We start from the raw sequence: 15,253 nt of genomic DNA, 5'->3' as shown, positions 1-15,253 counted from the left end.
AAAATATGCTTGGTTTGTTTTCAGAATTTTCAAGGTAGTATAAAGAAATAAAACAAAAAGCAAAAGAAATAAGATGATACCTTTTTTATTGGACTAACTCTGTGCATTTTATGATGAGCTTGTGAAGGTAACCCTTCTTCTTCAGATCCGAAATAAGTAAATGTTGACAAATATCAGTATAAGGAAAACATGAAAGCATTTCAAGGATAGGAAGAGGGAGGGGTGGGTGGGTAGGAGGGCAGGAGACAGAAAGATAGCAGAACAGTTTAAATGTCTTTATAGTGGTAATGAAAGCCCAGATCTCTGTTAAGCCCTGTCTGGTAGGTCTCAAACCTTATCATTTTGATTTCAAAGTTTTACATTCTTGGATAGTCTTAAAGTTCCCTTTTAGTATTCTCACCATAAAATCATTGGTGCAGTGGTCAGTTTTTCAAAAGTGTTGTCCGACAGAGGTGAAATCCTGGTTGGTATTGCAATTCTTTTTTTTTTTTTTTTTTTTAATAAATCTTTATTCATTTTTAAAACTCACAATAAGTGTAACATAAAATACAATCCTTTTATACTTTAACATCACTTAATATATCATCAAATTTGAACTCTCATCAAATATTCCCCCTCCCTTATACCCAACAATTATTCATAAGCAAAAGAAATCATGAAATATTCCCACCCACCCCACCCCACCCTGGACGTGTATGAACAAAAGGGAAAAAATTAATATTTATTCTATGCAATAATTTCAATCTTTACAGTATCTTGTTAATGGCTCCCAAATAACCTAAAATTTCCCTGCTGCATGGCAATTATCCTTTTCATTTTAAATATGTGACACAAAGAGTTCCACCAAAAGCTATAATTCAGCCTATCCCAAGTTTTCCAATTATTTCTAATCTGTTGTATGGCATCCCCTGTCATAATGAGTAGAAGCTTATTGTTATTAGAGGATATTTGGTTTTTTGCCCTCATTGACATGCCAAACAATACGGTGTCATAGGATAATGCCTCCGGATTATCTAACAAATTATTTATTTGATCCCATATTGATTTCCAGAAAGCAAGTATCAATGGACAATAGAATAACAAATTCTTAATATGATATCTATGTAGGTTGATTCTTGTCTTTAGCATGTGGCTTGTTTCACCAAAATAACATGTCTCTTTGCACTTTTTGCACTGAATAATGTATCAAAATGTTGTGTGATTGTGGCACCAAGGTACCCCCTTCTTCAAACCCAGCATACACACAAAAAGAGGGAGAAAAAGCCTCAGACTAATGTAGCAGCATAGAACCAAAAGGTACAAATCAAAACTGCTTTTAATACTTTCACTGGCAAAAAAACTCCCTCACAGAACAGCTCAGGTTTAGAAAAGTGCAAAGTCACCCGGATGCACGTTCAAGGACTTAGCTGACAAAAGACAACTTGAGCTCCAACGCTGTCACGTCTTCTCCAATCTTGGAAGGGGAAGTTGGAGGTTGGAAGGAGAGAGAGAGAGAAAGAAAATCACATGTGGGGGAGGAGGGTTGAAGGAAGAGAGAAAGAGAGAGAAGCACTAAAAGGGTTCAGAGGATGGGAAGGGGGACCAAGGAAATGGATGGAGTGTGGGCACAGCTGTGGATGGAGAGTGGGCGGGTTCATGTGTCCTCTTTGACTTTGTGGTAACCTTACAAAAAAGTAAAACAGATTTTATCCTAGAAATAAGCAGTGGATTTTTCCAAATCTAACTTAGGCCCTCCTTTACAAAGCCACACTAGCATTTTTAGCGCTGGCCGCGGTGGTAAGAACTCCGACGCTCATAGAATTTCTATGAGCGTTGGAACTCTTACCGCCGCAGCCGGCACTAAAAACTCTAGTGTGGCTTTGTAAAGGATGGGGTTAATAATGGCTTATGGACTACTTTTAAGCATTTATCCACACATTTTTTTAACATTGACCAGCTAACTGCTATTTCTACATTCTCTGGCTATGAATTCCAGAGTTTAATTATACTGCACTACACTAAAATCACATACAACTAGCACCTAAAGTCAACCACTTGGGGGACTTGACCACCTCCCAACAGAATAATTCAGGATGACTGTTTCCTTTAAAAATGTATTGCTTCTGTGGTGGGAAGAGGGGTAGGTCACTCATTCACACGGCCTGATTTGTAACCAAAATAGCATCATCTCCTTTCAGCAGACTTAACTTCCTGGTTAAATAAAATGGAATAAATAGGGTGATTTTTTTTTTTTTTTAATGATCCCATGGTATGTCTAAGTTTATTTATCTGTGTGAGGTCCCACTGAAGGCTTGTGGATGTGAAAGGGAGTAGTTAAAGAGAATTTGCTATGCCTGGAGTCCGGGACCCTTTCCTCAGCCAGCCTGAGACTGATGTTACAGTTTTCCAAAGCTGAAACAAACTTTTCTTTTGAGGACATATTAGTGCTTAGTCTGGAGGGGGTGGCAGTCACACTAATGTCTCTTACCAGATGTTTATGCAGTGGAAAATATGAACAGAGAACAGAGGAAAGACCAGGAAAGTGTTTATTGAAATCAGGATAAAGTAGCATTTTCTACACAGCTGGGCCTAAAATTCAGCTGCTGGGGAAAAATCAGCTTATGACATCCAAAATGGCGAAGGCCTGGAACTGTAGCGTTAGTGGCTCTAAAAGTAGGTGCTGTATGTGGAGAGATCCTGGGCCAGTGGGAGGTGCCTGCAGTGCCTCTTATGCACTGAGGATTCCTTCATCCTGTTTGTCGCTACCTGCTTGTATCCTTAAGGTGACCATACGTCCCGTTTTCAACAGAGACAGTCCCGTTTTCGGGTCAACCATCCCGTTGTCCCGACCTACCGCTTCGGGACACCAAAAATGTCCCGTTTTCAGGGACAGCGTCCTGAAGCTGTGTGCGGGGACACCAGGAAGGTCGATAACTTTCCCTCCCTGCCACGCAGATTGAAAACCTGGGCCTCCGCCGCTGCTTCTTGTTCTTCCCGACGTCAATTTTGACGTCGGAGAGGAAGTTCGGGGCCAGCCAATTGCTGCCTGACTGGCCCAAACTTCCTCTCCGACGCCAAAATTGACGTCTGAAGAAGCCAAGAAGTAGTGGCGGCGGCCCAGCACTTCAGTCGGCCCAGCAGGGAGGTAGACAGGCAAGCAGCGGTGGTACACGGGCCGGTGGGTAGGCAGGGGGTTGAATCTGCGGGTGGGGGTGGTGAATCAAGCACTGGAGAGAGGTTAAGGAGGCAGGCAGGCAGGCTGGCTTCAGGGGAGGGACAAAGGCAAAAGGCAAGAGGCACTGGGGGCATTAAGGACACAGGACAGGCATTGGGGGCACTATGGACATGGGAAGGAGGCACTGGGGGCACTAAGGACACAGGACAGGCACTGGGGGCACTATGGACATGGGAAGGAGGCATTGGGGGCACTATGCACATGGGAAGGAGGCACTGGGGGCACTAGGGACACAGGACAGAGGCACTGGGGGGCACTATGGACATGGGAAGGAGGCACTAGGGACCCAGGACAGAGGCACTGGGGGGCACTATGGACATGTGAAGGAGGCACTGGGGGCACTAAGGACACAGGACAGGCACTGGGGGCACTATGGACATGGGAAGGAGGCAATGGGGGCACTATGCACATGGGAAGGAGGCACTGGGGGGCACTAAGGACATAGGAAGGAAGGAGGGAGGGAATAGAAAGGGACAATTGTTGGACCTGAGTAAAGAAAGAAATACAAAAATGAAAGAAAGGATACACAGTAAGAAGGAAATACAACCAGAGACTCATGAAATCACCAGACAGCAAAGGTAGGAAAAATGATTTTATTTTCAATTTAGTGATCAAAACGTGTCAGTTTTGAGAATTTATATCTGCTGTCTATATTTTGCACTATATTTGTCTATTTTTCTATAGTTACTGAGGTGACATTGCATATTTTAAAGTCATTTGCCTTGACATCTTTGAAACCCCCAAATATAAATGATAATTAACATTTTCTCTGCGTATAGTTTGCTTTGTAGTTTTTTTTAATTTTAAGGTTACCATTATGAATTAATATGAAGATATTATGTGTACATGAAAAATGAATGGAAGAAATTGGGGGCGGGATTGGGGGCGGGGCTATGGCAGGGTTGAGGCGGGGCTAGGGTGGGATTGGGGTGCAGGATTGACAATTAATAGATGTCCCCTTTTGATGAAAAAAATAAATGGTCACGTTATGCATCCTACATCTTCCAGAAACTTCAAATGCTTAAACTAACAATAATATGAAATAACACTCTCACTGAATTCCTGAAAGACTTCTCTGATGTCTCATCTAGAGGCCAGTAGAAGCAGATACCTCGAGTATGCCCCTTTATCTCCCAGATCTCAAAACCTGTTAGTCCATATGTCTTATTATGTGTTTCACTAATTAGTTTGGTATTGTTTAGTATCCCTAATTTTAACCTGTTTTCATGTTAATTTTATATTGTACACCGCTTAGAAACCTAATTAAGCGCTTTAAAATTTTTTTTAATAAACTTGAAACTTGATTATTTCTAATTCCTATTAATTAGGGTTACCATATGGCTCCAGAAAAAGGAGGACGGATTGAGACATCCGGGTTTTACTTCCACTGAAAGCAATGGAAGTAAGGAGGACAAATTGAGGCATCTGGGGGTTTACTTCCATTTCTTTCAGTGGAATAATATTAATAGTATTAATCCCCCTCCCCCCTTATACTCTTTTCCCTTTGCTCTTGTAGGAAGACGATTGACAGTGTGGATTCTGCAACGTTATCAGAAGGAAAGGACTGGAAATAGTGCAGAAGACTATTCCTTTTTTTTTTTTTTTAGGCCTGTATAGTTTTGTGTCTGTGTGTATCTGAGATGCAGGACCTCTGTCCTCATCATCTGCAGGGCGCGGCGTCCTTTGCAAAAGCTTTAAGTGCCTCTAGACAAAAAGTGATCTCAGACACTCCAAGTCATTAGGTCTGCCCACAGCTAAAAGCCAAACATATACCTAAGCTAATGCACTTGTCCAGACTCCCGCTGATTGGCTCTCCCTGCTGCAGTCCTCTGTCTTAATGAAAGCTCAGTCTTCCTTTTTTGCTGACTTGTAGAGTTTCTTTGGCTAAATGTATGCTAGGAGACATCATAATTCAGCTCAAGAAGACGTTTAGGTCACTAGGGAATATGTAAACCAAGTTCTGTTGTGTAGCATAAATGAAAACTGAGTTCTACCATAGTGGGAGGTGGATTAATGCATCTTTGCTCTGATTTACTGAGCTCATCACACACAACTCTGCCAATACGTCTCAGTCTTGCCCTGTAGCAGCCCCCCCTTGTTTATTCAATTACTGAGCCACCCACACAGAGCTCTGTCAATGTACCTTGCAGCAGGAAGATTGCCAACCATCTGGCTGGGGTCCAGGAACCACCGGCACTAGTAAAGAGATTCTCCTCCATCTAATGAGTATGAACCAAGAAAAAAAAAAAAAAAAGCCTTCAGTCAGGTGGAACAGAGCTACATTTTGAGATGCTGAGCCACTATGGTGCTCCAGGAACGTGTGAGCGGACTGCGGGGCACGATAGACCACTGGCCTGAGCCAGCAGCGGCAATTCTTGCGTCCCTTCTCTACCATTCTGCATACCATACAGCACTGTGACATAGTAGATGACGGCAGATAAAGACCCGGATGGTCCATCCAGTCTGCCCAACCTGATTCAATTTAAATTTTTTTATTTTTTTAAATTTTTTATGTGATTGTAGATTGCTGGAAGAGGACAGGAGTTCGGACAGGAATCGGGGTTCTGTTTTATGTATCTTCCATGAACCCTCTGTTGAGATCTCTGCCCACACTGCAGAGACAGCGCCAGCGGAGGTCACGAAACTTTCCTAATGAAGTGTGCTCTGATACAGTGGAAGAGATAACGCTCCAGCTGGTGAAGTGGTGTCCTTAATTCGGGAAATGAAACCCTGAAAAGAGATATTACTCCTAAAGCCCCACAAAAGAGATGTGCTCTTTGGGCTATCTTCTTAATAGTATAGTACCTTGACGGTATAAGTGAATGAGCTACATTTCTTTCTTTTTTTTTAATGTATATCCTGCAAAAATATGTTTGAAAATGATCCTGGATTTCTTTTTCTTTTTCTTTCTCATGGAAAGGACCTCATGTTTGTATTTGAGCATCCAGAGGTTAGTATTCAGCATGGTGACTGCTGTCTAAAGATAAGCAGATGACTTATTCACATAACCTTTAAACCAGATTATCAACCATGATATCCCTGTAAGTAGGATCACTGAATGTGGTTCTAAAATTAAACAAGATAACTTGTGGTCCAGCCCCCACAATGCCTCCTGGCCTCCATTCCCCTAACCTTTTGTCAGATATCTCAACTCCCCTCAGTACCAAATTTTCAGCATAAATGATTTATATACTTAATGCCAGTGTCCTAATGGTATATTTACAGGGCGAGGCAAAAAAGTAACGCCCTTCAGTTTTTTGCAGTATTCTCAGCAAACGCATTGAATTTCATTGAGAAATTTTACGTACTTAATTTAGCCATTATATTTATTCATCTTAATACATAATTATCTTAAGCTATTGACATTTTAGCGTTACTATCTAGCAGTTTTTAGTTGTAAAAAAATTTTTAAGCTAAAACAAAGTAAAATAATGTCATTGAAATGATACAATTAACACTGTAACATAGGCCCCCTTTTACGAAGCTGCGTTAGGCTTTTTTATTGCCGGCCGTGGTGGTATTAGCTCCGACGCTCACAGAATTCACTGGAGCTAACGCTGCCTCGGCCGGCGATAAAAAAGCCTAACGCAGCTTCGTAAAAGGGGGAGGGGGAACCGGGAATAGTAACATAGTACATGATGGCGGATAAGACCTGAACAGTCCATCCAGTCTGCCCATTAGTTATATACATTATCAATTCATGATTAAATTAACTTGTCTTTTTTCTTTGATATTTTTGAGCTATAGACTGTAAAGTCCACCTGGTACTGTCTTATGTTCCAATGGCAACTCCAGCAGTTGGAACCTAGGACAGTACCAGGTGGACTTTACAGTCTATAGTTCAGAAATATCAAAGAAAAAAAGACTAATTTAATCATGAATTCATAATGTGGCCACGACAGGATATAGAATGGGCCTTAGTTCTTTGATTTATACCATCCATTTTCTAATTAGAGATCCTCTGTGTTTATCCCATAGAAACATTGAAAAGTGACGGCAGAAAAGGGCCAAGGCCCATCAAGTCTGCCCACTCTGTTGACCCACCCACCCTCCTAGCTACCCTTTGAGAGATCGCACTCTGATGTCCCATTCCCTTTTAGAGATCCGACATGAGCATCCCATCTGTTCTTAAAATCTGGCACGCTACTGGCCTCATTCCAATTGTCAACTACTCATTCCAATTGTCAACCACTCCCACGCCTTTTTGATTTCTATCGCTGTTTTCTTCTCTACCACTTCCCTCGGGAGGGCATTCCAGGCACCACCACCCTCTCCATGAAAAATAATTTTGCAGTCACTGTGAATGTTCAAGGCCCTGATTCTATAAAAGACACTTACAGTTAGGTGCCTAGATTTAGATGCATAAGTTAATTAAAAAAAAAAAAAAAAAGGTTTAATCAGTTCTGATAATTGAAAGCACCATTAAAAACCAATTAATAACAATAGTAGTAAAAAACGCTTTAAAAAATTTAATTTGCCAGGAGCGCCTACCACTTTGAAGTAGGTGTCTACCCAAGGCGCCTACTGGCAAGCAGTCGTAGTTAAGGGCAGATTCTGAGCAGAGTTTGGATGTGGATTGATTTAGGCGCCTACCTAAGGCACCCTCATTTAGACCAAGAAAACCCTGGCCTAAATGGCAGTGCACTTAAGAAAGCAATGCCTATTGGTAGCTAAGAATGCTTAGGTGCCACTAGGCGCAATTCTGTAAATGGCACCCAGCGGTTGGTTGACCACCATGCTGAACGGCGCCTATGAGTCAGATGTCTATCCCCAGCTTTAACACAGATCTTTAGTCCCTTTAGGAAGTTCTTAGCTTTGTTGATCAGACCCCGTGGAAGGCTGTCCTAGATCATCTACAGCGATTCCTTGAGTACAGCCCAGGATTGCCATTCTGACCCAAAATGCTTTTAAAGAAATTATCTGTAAATTATCATACTATTAAATACAAATTATTCAAAATTATTGTTTACAAAAGTCTACCTCACTGTGACATCATTAACAGTAAGATGCTACCCTGGTTTTTGGTGGTTGTTGGTGTTTTGTTTTTTTTTGTTTCAAATAATGGTAGTTTTATAGTGCAAACATTTTCGAATGTGCAAAAATCACTAGGTGGACACCCTAAAAAGCCTGTAACTTTGCTGTATTTAGAGATCATCTCATTGAACTCAGCATATAAATGTAGATAGTAACCACAGGTTTTAGAAATACCCATGACCTGCCCATTCTCCTTTCCTGGCCCCCTTTTGAGATCCATACACTAGAATTTACGTGCCCTACTTCATAGAATATGTTTAGCAGTGCTAACACTTCCACATTGATTACATATGCATTTTAATAATTGACACTAATTGGCAGTAATTAGAATTTAGTGCCAGTTATTGGTGCTGATTGGCTTGTTAAACAATTAAGTTGCATGCGCAAATCGGCAATGCTCACAGATTTGCATGTGGAACTTTGGACACGCTGTACAGAATCTGGCCCCTTACAATAAGTGTGAGTGACACCCAGACTCCATCTCTTTGTACGCTTTACACTTTAAAATGCAATAAGTGTGGAAATCTTACCACTTGAATTAACAGCCTTAGGAGGGAATTTAATGGCACCCAAAAAAACTTGAGTCCTAAGAGCTATTGTGTAAGCATTCAGCGTGGATCCAGTGCCTAATGTTTGGGTACCATATTTACACTTGCTAAAAGAAGGCATACTTTGGGCGAACTCTGAAATTCTGTGCGCAGCTTTTTGAAATGCCCTGACTGGCCCCTGGTCCTGCTGCCTTGTCAGATACGTGCTATGAGAGTTAGGCGCTGAGCCTTATAGAATAGTGCATGTGCAAATGCTGTGCCCAATTATTTCTAATTAAGGGTTCATTAATCAATTAAATTGTGTGCGCAACTTTGGATGCCATATATAGAATCCAGAGGCACTGGCATAGTAAGAGGATAGGGCAGACCACCCTAAGTGCCACCTTGGTGGGAGCACTGGCACCTCTCCTCCCTCCCTCCTTCCTAGTACCTTTTCAAATCTTTGCTAGCCATGAGCAGCATCTCTTACTCACTGCTCATGCTGGCCTCATCCCTCCTGACACCACTTTCTGCTCATGAGGACCAGGAAGTCACATCAGAGGGAAGGATGGGGCTGGCACGAGCAGCAGGTAAGTTACTGCTCACAACCAGGAAAGATTTGAAGAGATATGGGGAAGTATGCATGGAGGGCAAATAGTGCAGTGATGCTGGGCACCTCCACCCCAGGCACAAACTTCCCTCACTACGCCACTGCCTGGAGGTTAGTGGTTTCATCAGCGTAAATTTATCTGTAGAGATGTCAAATTACCCAGTTCCAGGCTGGAGATTTTGGAACAGTCCTGGTTTTGAACTTATATCCCAAAGCGGTGTGGGATTTGTAGTACTCATTGAAATCAGTGCTACAAATCCCACAACACACCAAGATGGAATGGTCAGAAATTCCAGGTTTGTCCCAAAATCTCCAGCCTGGAACTGGGTAACTTGGCATCTTTCCTCTGGAGCAGTGGTCTCAAACTCAAACCCTTTGCAGGGCCACTTTTTGGATTTGTAGGTACTTGGAGGGCCTCAGAAAAAATAGTTAATGTCTTGACAATTTTGCATGAGGTAAAACTCTTTATAGTTTATAAATCTTTCCTTTTGGCTAAGTCTTAATAATAATATTGTAATTTATAGCTAAAGAGACATATGATCAAGAAACTATTTTATTTTACTTTTGTGATTATGATTAACATGCTGAGGGCCTCAAAATAGTACCTGGCGGGCCGCATGTGGCCCCCAGGCTGCGGGTTTGAGACCACTGCTCTGGAGCATCTAGAAAGAAAGCAAAAACACTTCTATTTTATAAATTAAAATACATGCCACTTTATAACAGCTTTCAAACATTCTGATTTTTTTTTTAAATGGAGCTTTAGCTGGACTTGATGACTGTGAGGAACTCTGGGATATTTGGCTAGAGGAAAGAGATGAGAAGCTCCCTTTTGTTTAGTGAAAGCTGCAAGAATGTTTTGGAGTGTTCAGATGCATTTTTTGAGCTGGGTGGGAGAAGAGGAGTGGAGTGAAGGAGACGGGTGGGGGGGGGAGAGAGTGGGGGAGCGGAGAGTGAAATGGCAGAGATGGACAGCTGCATTAATACACTTTTTCTGTTATACGCTTAACTGTGTGGATCAAATTTATTCTGCTCTTTCAGCAGGGAGCACTCAAAGTGGATTTCAACCGCAGGTTAAAACAGAAGAAAATGGAATGCATAAACATAAATTAATCAGAAACACTGTGAGATATGAGAAACTAAGAGCTAGCCTTCAGAAAAGGATTGCACAGTGCAGTTGGGTCTGTTCCTCTCCCTGTTTGACACTTTTCCCATCTTGCCACGTTTTTTAGCCTGGGGGAAAGGGGGGGAGGGTAGTGCTAATATGGTTCACTGAATTACCACTAAACCATGAAGTGAACTCACATGTTTCCTGGCTAATCTCTATAGATCTCATTCTCCTGTGATGGTCTAGAAGGATGTCTACACTGTGAAGCTATTTCTGGTAGAGGGAGAATTGGGTTTGGGAGGGGGCAGGGAATGAAAGAGAGACAAAAAGAAGAGAAAGTGCTCCAGATATTAATTTTTTTCAGATGCTTCAATTTATGACTGGATTTAAGTTTAACCCCTTCCGGTATTACAGCCTCTTCTGTCCTGTACTTGCTGCCTCTAAACTGAGCTTTTCCTAGTATTACAGCTTTATGCGATCCAGACACATTATTTGTAATCTTTTGTTAACCGCATAGAACTTTACAAGCTGATTGTTGTGTTATGTTATATTGTGTGTCCCCAGACTGAGATGCTACTACAGATTCCTGTGTCCTATGTTCAGTACCCCAAGCCGTGCCCTGCCCACTGCTACAGACTCATGGTCCCGCATTCAGTGTTTTATAAATAATGATGATGTTGGAATGAACTTCTTGGCCACATTGCCTCTTCATTCAGTGATTTTTTGCCTTGGTGCTTCTTATGCAGACCCCTCTCTTATTGCGTTTTTTCCCACATAACAGTATCCCAAACTAAGATATTTTCAGTACTATAGCTTCCTGGGCAAATTTGTCCCCATCCCCATGGGATCTATCTCCATCCTCATCCTGTCCCCATGAGTTCTGCCCTGCCCCATTCCTGCAAGCTCTGACTTCATCTGCACAAGCCTTGAACACTTATGATTTTAAAGTGTTTGAGGCTTGTGCAGATGAGGTCAGAGCTTGTAATGAAGGGGCAGGGACAGAGACAGAACTTGTGGGGACGAGGATGGAGATATATCCCACAGGGACAGGGACAAACTTGTCCCCATGTCATTCTCTATCCAACCCGCAGTGCCCCATTGAGCTATTTTTCCATTATAATGGCTTCACGGGTCACCCGCACCCGCCCCCCCGCGCTTAAGCTAATCTATTCCCAGTACTATAGCATCAACATTCCACATTCAGTGCCCCCATAATGAGATATTCTTAATATTACAGGTTCCTGAGTCCCACCCTCAGTGCCTCCAATCTGTGCCCTTCCCAGCACAGTTCCCTATAAACTGAATGGGAGTCCTCCAACTGCATTGCTGCCAGTGAAAGGTGGTGCTGCAAATATTGTATTTCAGTTGTTCGGGACAGGCAGGTTCACTGGAGTCCTACAGAGTTTGCTAATGAAAACATAACAGTGAAACAGCATCCCCTACTCCAGGGGTGTCAAAGTCCCTCCTCGAAGGCCGCTCTAGTGTTCCCGCTAAGCTGCGCTGGGGTGCGCTGACGCACAAAATATTACCTCGCAGCGCACAAGTTTCTCGTCACAGCGCACACAGTGTAGAGCACAGTTCTTCAACCGCCGGTCCGCAAACAAAATCTTGCCGGTCCGCGAAGGATTCGGTCCCCGCCGCAACGAAAGGCCGGCGTCAGCTGACTTGCAACTTCCTGTTGCAGTCGCTGTGCCGGGACTCCTGCCTTCGCCGGGACTCCTGCCTTCCACCGCGTTTGCCTCCTGCCTTGTCTCCGCACCTCCAGACCAGCAGCGGCAGCTCTGTATGCTTTTAACTTCGGCACAGAGCTGCCCCTAATCAATAGTTTAGCGCGGTTTCATAAGGCAGCCTCGGGGCCTTTGCTAGGCCGGCCCACATCGCATCATCGAAGCGGGCCGGCTATCAAAGGCCCCGAGGCTGCCTCATGAAACCGCGCTAAACTATTGATTAGGGGCAGCTCTGTGCCGAAGTTAAAAGCATACACAGCTGCCGCTGCTGGTCTGAACTCTTGGGCCGCTGAAGGAGGGCAAAAAGCAGCTGTCCTGGAGGTTTCCCTTCCTCTCGCCTTTACAGGTTCCTTTTTTCCACCTTTTTTTTTTTTCCTTCAAACGGCAACGGGCCCCAGCATCGACATCAATCAAGTAAGTTCCACTGTCAATCAAGCGGTTCTGCTCGGCCAAAGCTTCCCCTGTGACATGAGCCACCCTCAGGGGAAAGAAAGTGACCCACAAAGGTGAGGGGAAGGGGGGCAGATGATGGAAGTTGGGGGGGGGGAGAGAGAGAGAGAGAGAGAGAGAAGGGGCAGATGATAGAATGGAGGAGATGAGAGAGAGAGAGAAGGGGACAGATGATGGAAGTGAGAAGAAGGGAGAGAGAGCAGAAGGCAGATGGATGTCAGTTGAGAAGGGAGAGCAGATGCTGAATGGAAGTGGGGAAAGAACACATACTGGATGGAAGGAGGAGATAAATAAAGGGGGAAGAAAATAGTAAGATAATGGAGGGGTGAGGGAAAGGGGTGACAAGCTGTGTGTAGACACAGTGAAAAGAGGGAAACGGGACTAAATAGTAAGAAAGAATTTAATTTAGATGGAGGCAGAAAATAGAGAAGGAAGACCAGAGAAGAAAAGGGAAGAGAGAGCAGAGAATGATCAGATCTGAGTGGAGGAAATGAGAAGAGAGATATGCTAAAAACCACAGGGGGGAGGGAAGGATAGAGATGCCAGACCATGAGGGGAACAGAAGGAAGATGATGGATGCTAGACCAAATTGGGGGGTGGGGGGGGGGGGGCAGGAGGAGAGATGGCAGGGAAAGACAGACAGTGAATGGAAGGGGCAGATGCTGGACTGAAGAGACAGAGAAGGTTATCATGCTGCTGTACCGGGCCATGGTACGCCCTCATCTGGAGTACTGCGTCCAGCACTGGTACTTTAAGAAGGACACGGTACTACTCGAAAGGATCCAGAGAAGAGCAACTAAAATGGTTAAGGGGCTGGAGGAGTTGCCGTACAGCGAAAGATTAGAGAAACTGGGCCTCTTCTCCCTTGAGCAGAGGAGATTGAGAGGGGACATGATAGAAACATTCAAGGTACTGAAGGGAATAGACTTAGTAGCTAAGGCAGGGAGAACGAGAGGGCACTCTCTAAAGTTGAAAGGGGATAGATTCCATACAAACGTAAGGAAGTTCTGTGGTAGAAAGCAACATATTTATTTGGCTCATAACTTGCTGGCGCCCGATATTTTTAGCTCACAGTGAAAAAAGTTTGCTCACAACACCCGCCCGCTTAGAGGGAACACTGCAATCCAGTCAGGTTTTCAGGATTTCACCAATGAATATGTATGAGATCTATTTGCATGCAATGCTTTCATTGTATGCTAATAGATCTCATGCATATTTATTGGGGAAATACTGAAAACCCGACTGGATTGCGGCCCTCGAGGAGGGACTTTGACACCCCTGCCCTACTCAAAGGACTGTAGGTGGAGGAATCCAGTTCAACTTAGAGGGAACAGTGCTTGCCATTAAAATGAGCTAATCTCAATATTTCAGCCTCGCTGCCCCCAAGCCAAGATATTCTGAGTACTACTGCTTCCTGAGACTTACTGCCCCCAAGTTGAGTTCATCCAAGTTAGCTTCATGGGACCCATATTCATTGTAACCATGTTGAGCCCTCCCCATACGTCAACGGAACTATCTCTAGGGTGACTGCTAATGTTTGATTTCTCTCTTTTTACAGAATCATACTCCATAGCTGGCAGTGATGGGAGCATCTCCACCTCAGTGGCCTCCATCCAACCACAACCTTCTACCAGCTCAGCCCCCAGTTCCCCTGGCTCCAAGCATTCTGTCAACACTTTAAAGAAATGGCTGACGAACCCAGTACGAAAGCTGAGCAGCGGCAGCAAGATGGACCGACCCGTGAAGAAGGTGGAGAGCCGACCAAAGAGAGGTGGAGAGGGGAGGAGGCGGCGAAGCGCAGATGAGAGGGGTAGAAGGAGCTTTGACCTAGGCGTTTTGAGCAAGATGGAAGACCCACTCATGGTTCTTCAGGACACTAAAGGCTTGGTGAGGAAACATCTCCATTTTTTTCTTCTCTGTGAAAAGTGCTTCAAATTATACATTCTCATGTTAACTGAGATCTCGAGGGTCTCTGTGTGTGAATGTTCCATGACTCCCAGATCCTCCTTCTTATTTAGTAGCTGAAATAAAGGCTCCTTTTACAAAGCCACACTAGTGGTTTTAATGCACACACTGGATTAGCGAGTGTGGCAATTTAGCGCACGCTATTCCATGCATTAAGACCCTAGCGCAGCTTTGTAAAAGGAGCCCAAAGTCTTTATTGAATTTATTTCTACTTTTGCAAAGCAATTTCATCTTATTCCTTTGGTTTTCCAGCTCATTAAGAACTGGTCGTTATAATTATCTGTGGGAGTTCCATATTTTAAAAAATCTTCTACCCCCAACTCAGCCCAGCCATTGCAAGATCTGTTCTTGGCCTGGAGCAGTGGATCCCGGGCTAATGTGGAAGTTCCATTGGCATTGATGTACGACGTAGTGTTGATTGGTACGTTATTGATGGCCAAGAGTCCAATAACTCCATATAACAATAGACTGCTTTTCATCATGACGAGAGTTGCCATACAACTTATTCTGAAAAATTGGATAAATTGGGACAAGTTAAACTATAGTTTTTGGTGGGAATCCTTGTACCAAACATACATTTGAACGTATGAGAGCAATACAATTGGGACATTATAAGAAATT

At 43.6% G+C, this 15,253-nt stretch overlaps 1 protein-coding gene across 3 annotated transcripts in view; it reads left to right on the top strand.

The window, feature by feature from the left end:
* ARHGEF25 (Rho guanine nucleotide exchange factor 25) overlaps positions 1 to 15,253 on the top strand; it is a 380,835-nt gene that overhangs the window by 243,793 nt on the left and 121,789 nt on the right. For all 3 annotated transcript variants that reach the window (XM_033937480.1, XM_033937482.1, XM_033937481.1), the window contains one exon: positions 14,226 to 14,554. In XM_033937480.1, coding sequence (XP_033793371.1) covers positions 14,226 to 14,554 — 329 coding nt within the window. The remainder of the gene's footprint in view (positions 1 to 14,225; positions 14,555 to 15,253) is intronic.

This window comes from Geotrypetes seraphini, chromosome 3, assembly GCF_902459505.1.
Source record: "Geotrypetes seraphini chromosome 3, aGeoSer1.1, whole genome shotgun sequence".
Lineage (NCBI taxonomy): Eukaryota > Metazoa > Chordata > Amphibia > Gymnophiona > Dermophiidae > Geotrypetes > Geotrypetes seraphini.
The sequence above is the reverse complement of the archived record's forward strand: the minus strand, read 5'-3'. Positions and strand labels throughout refer to the sequence as shown.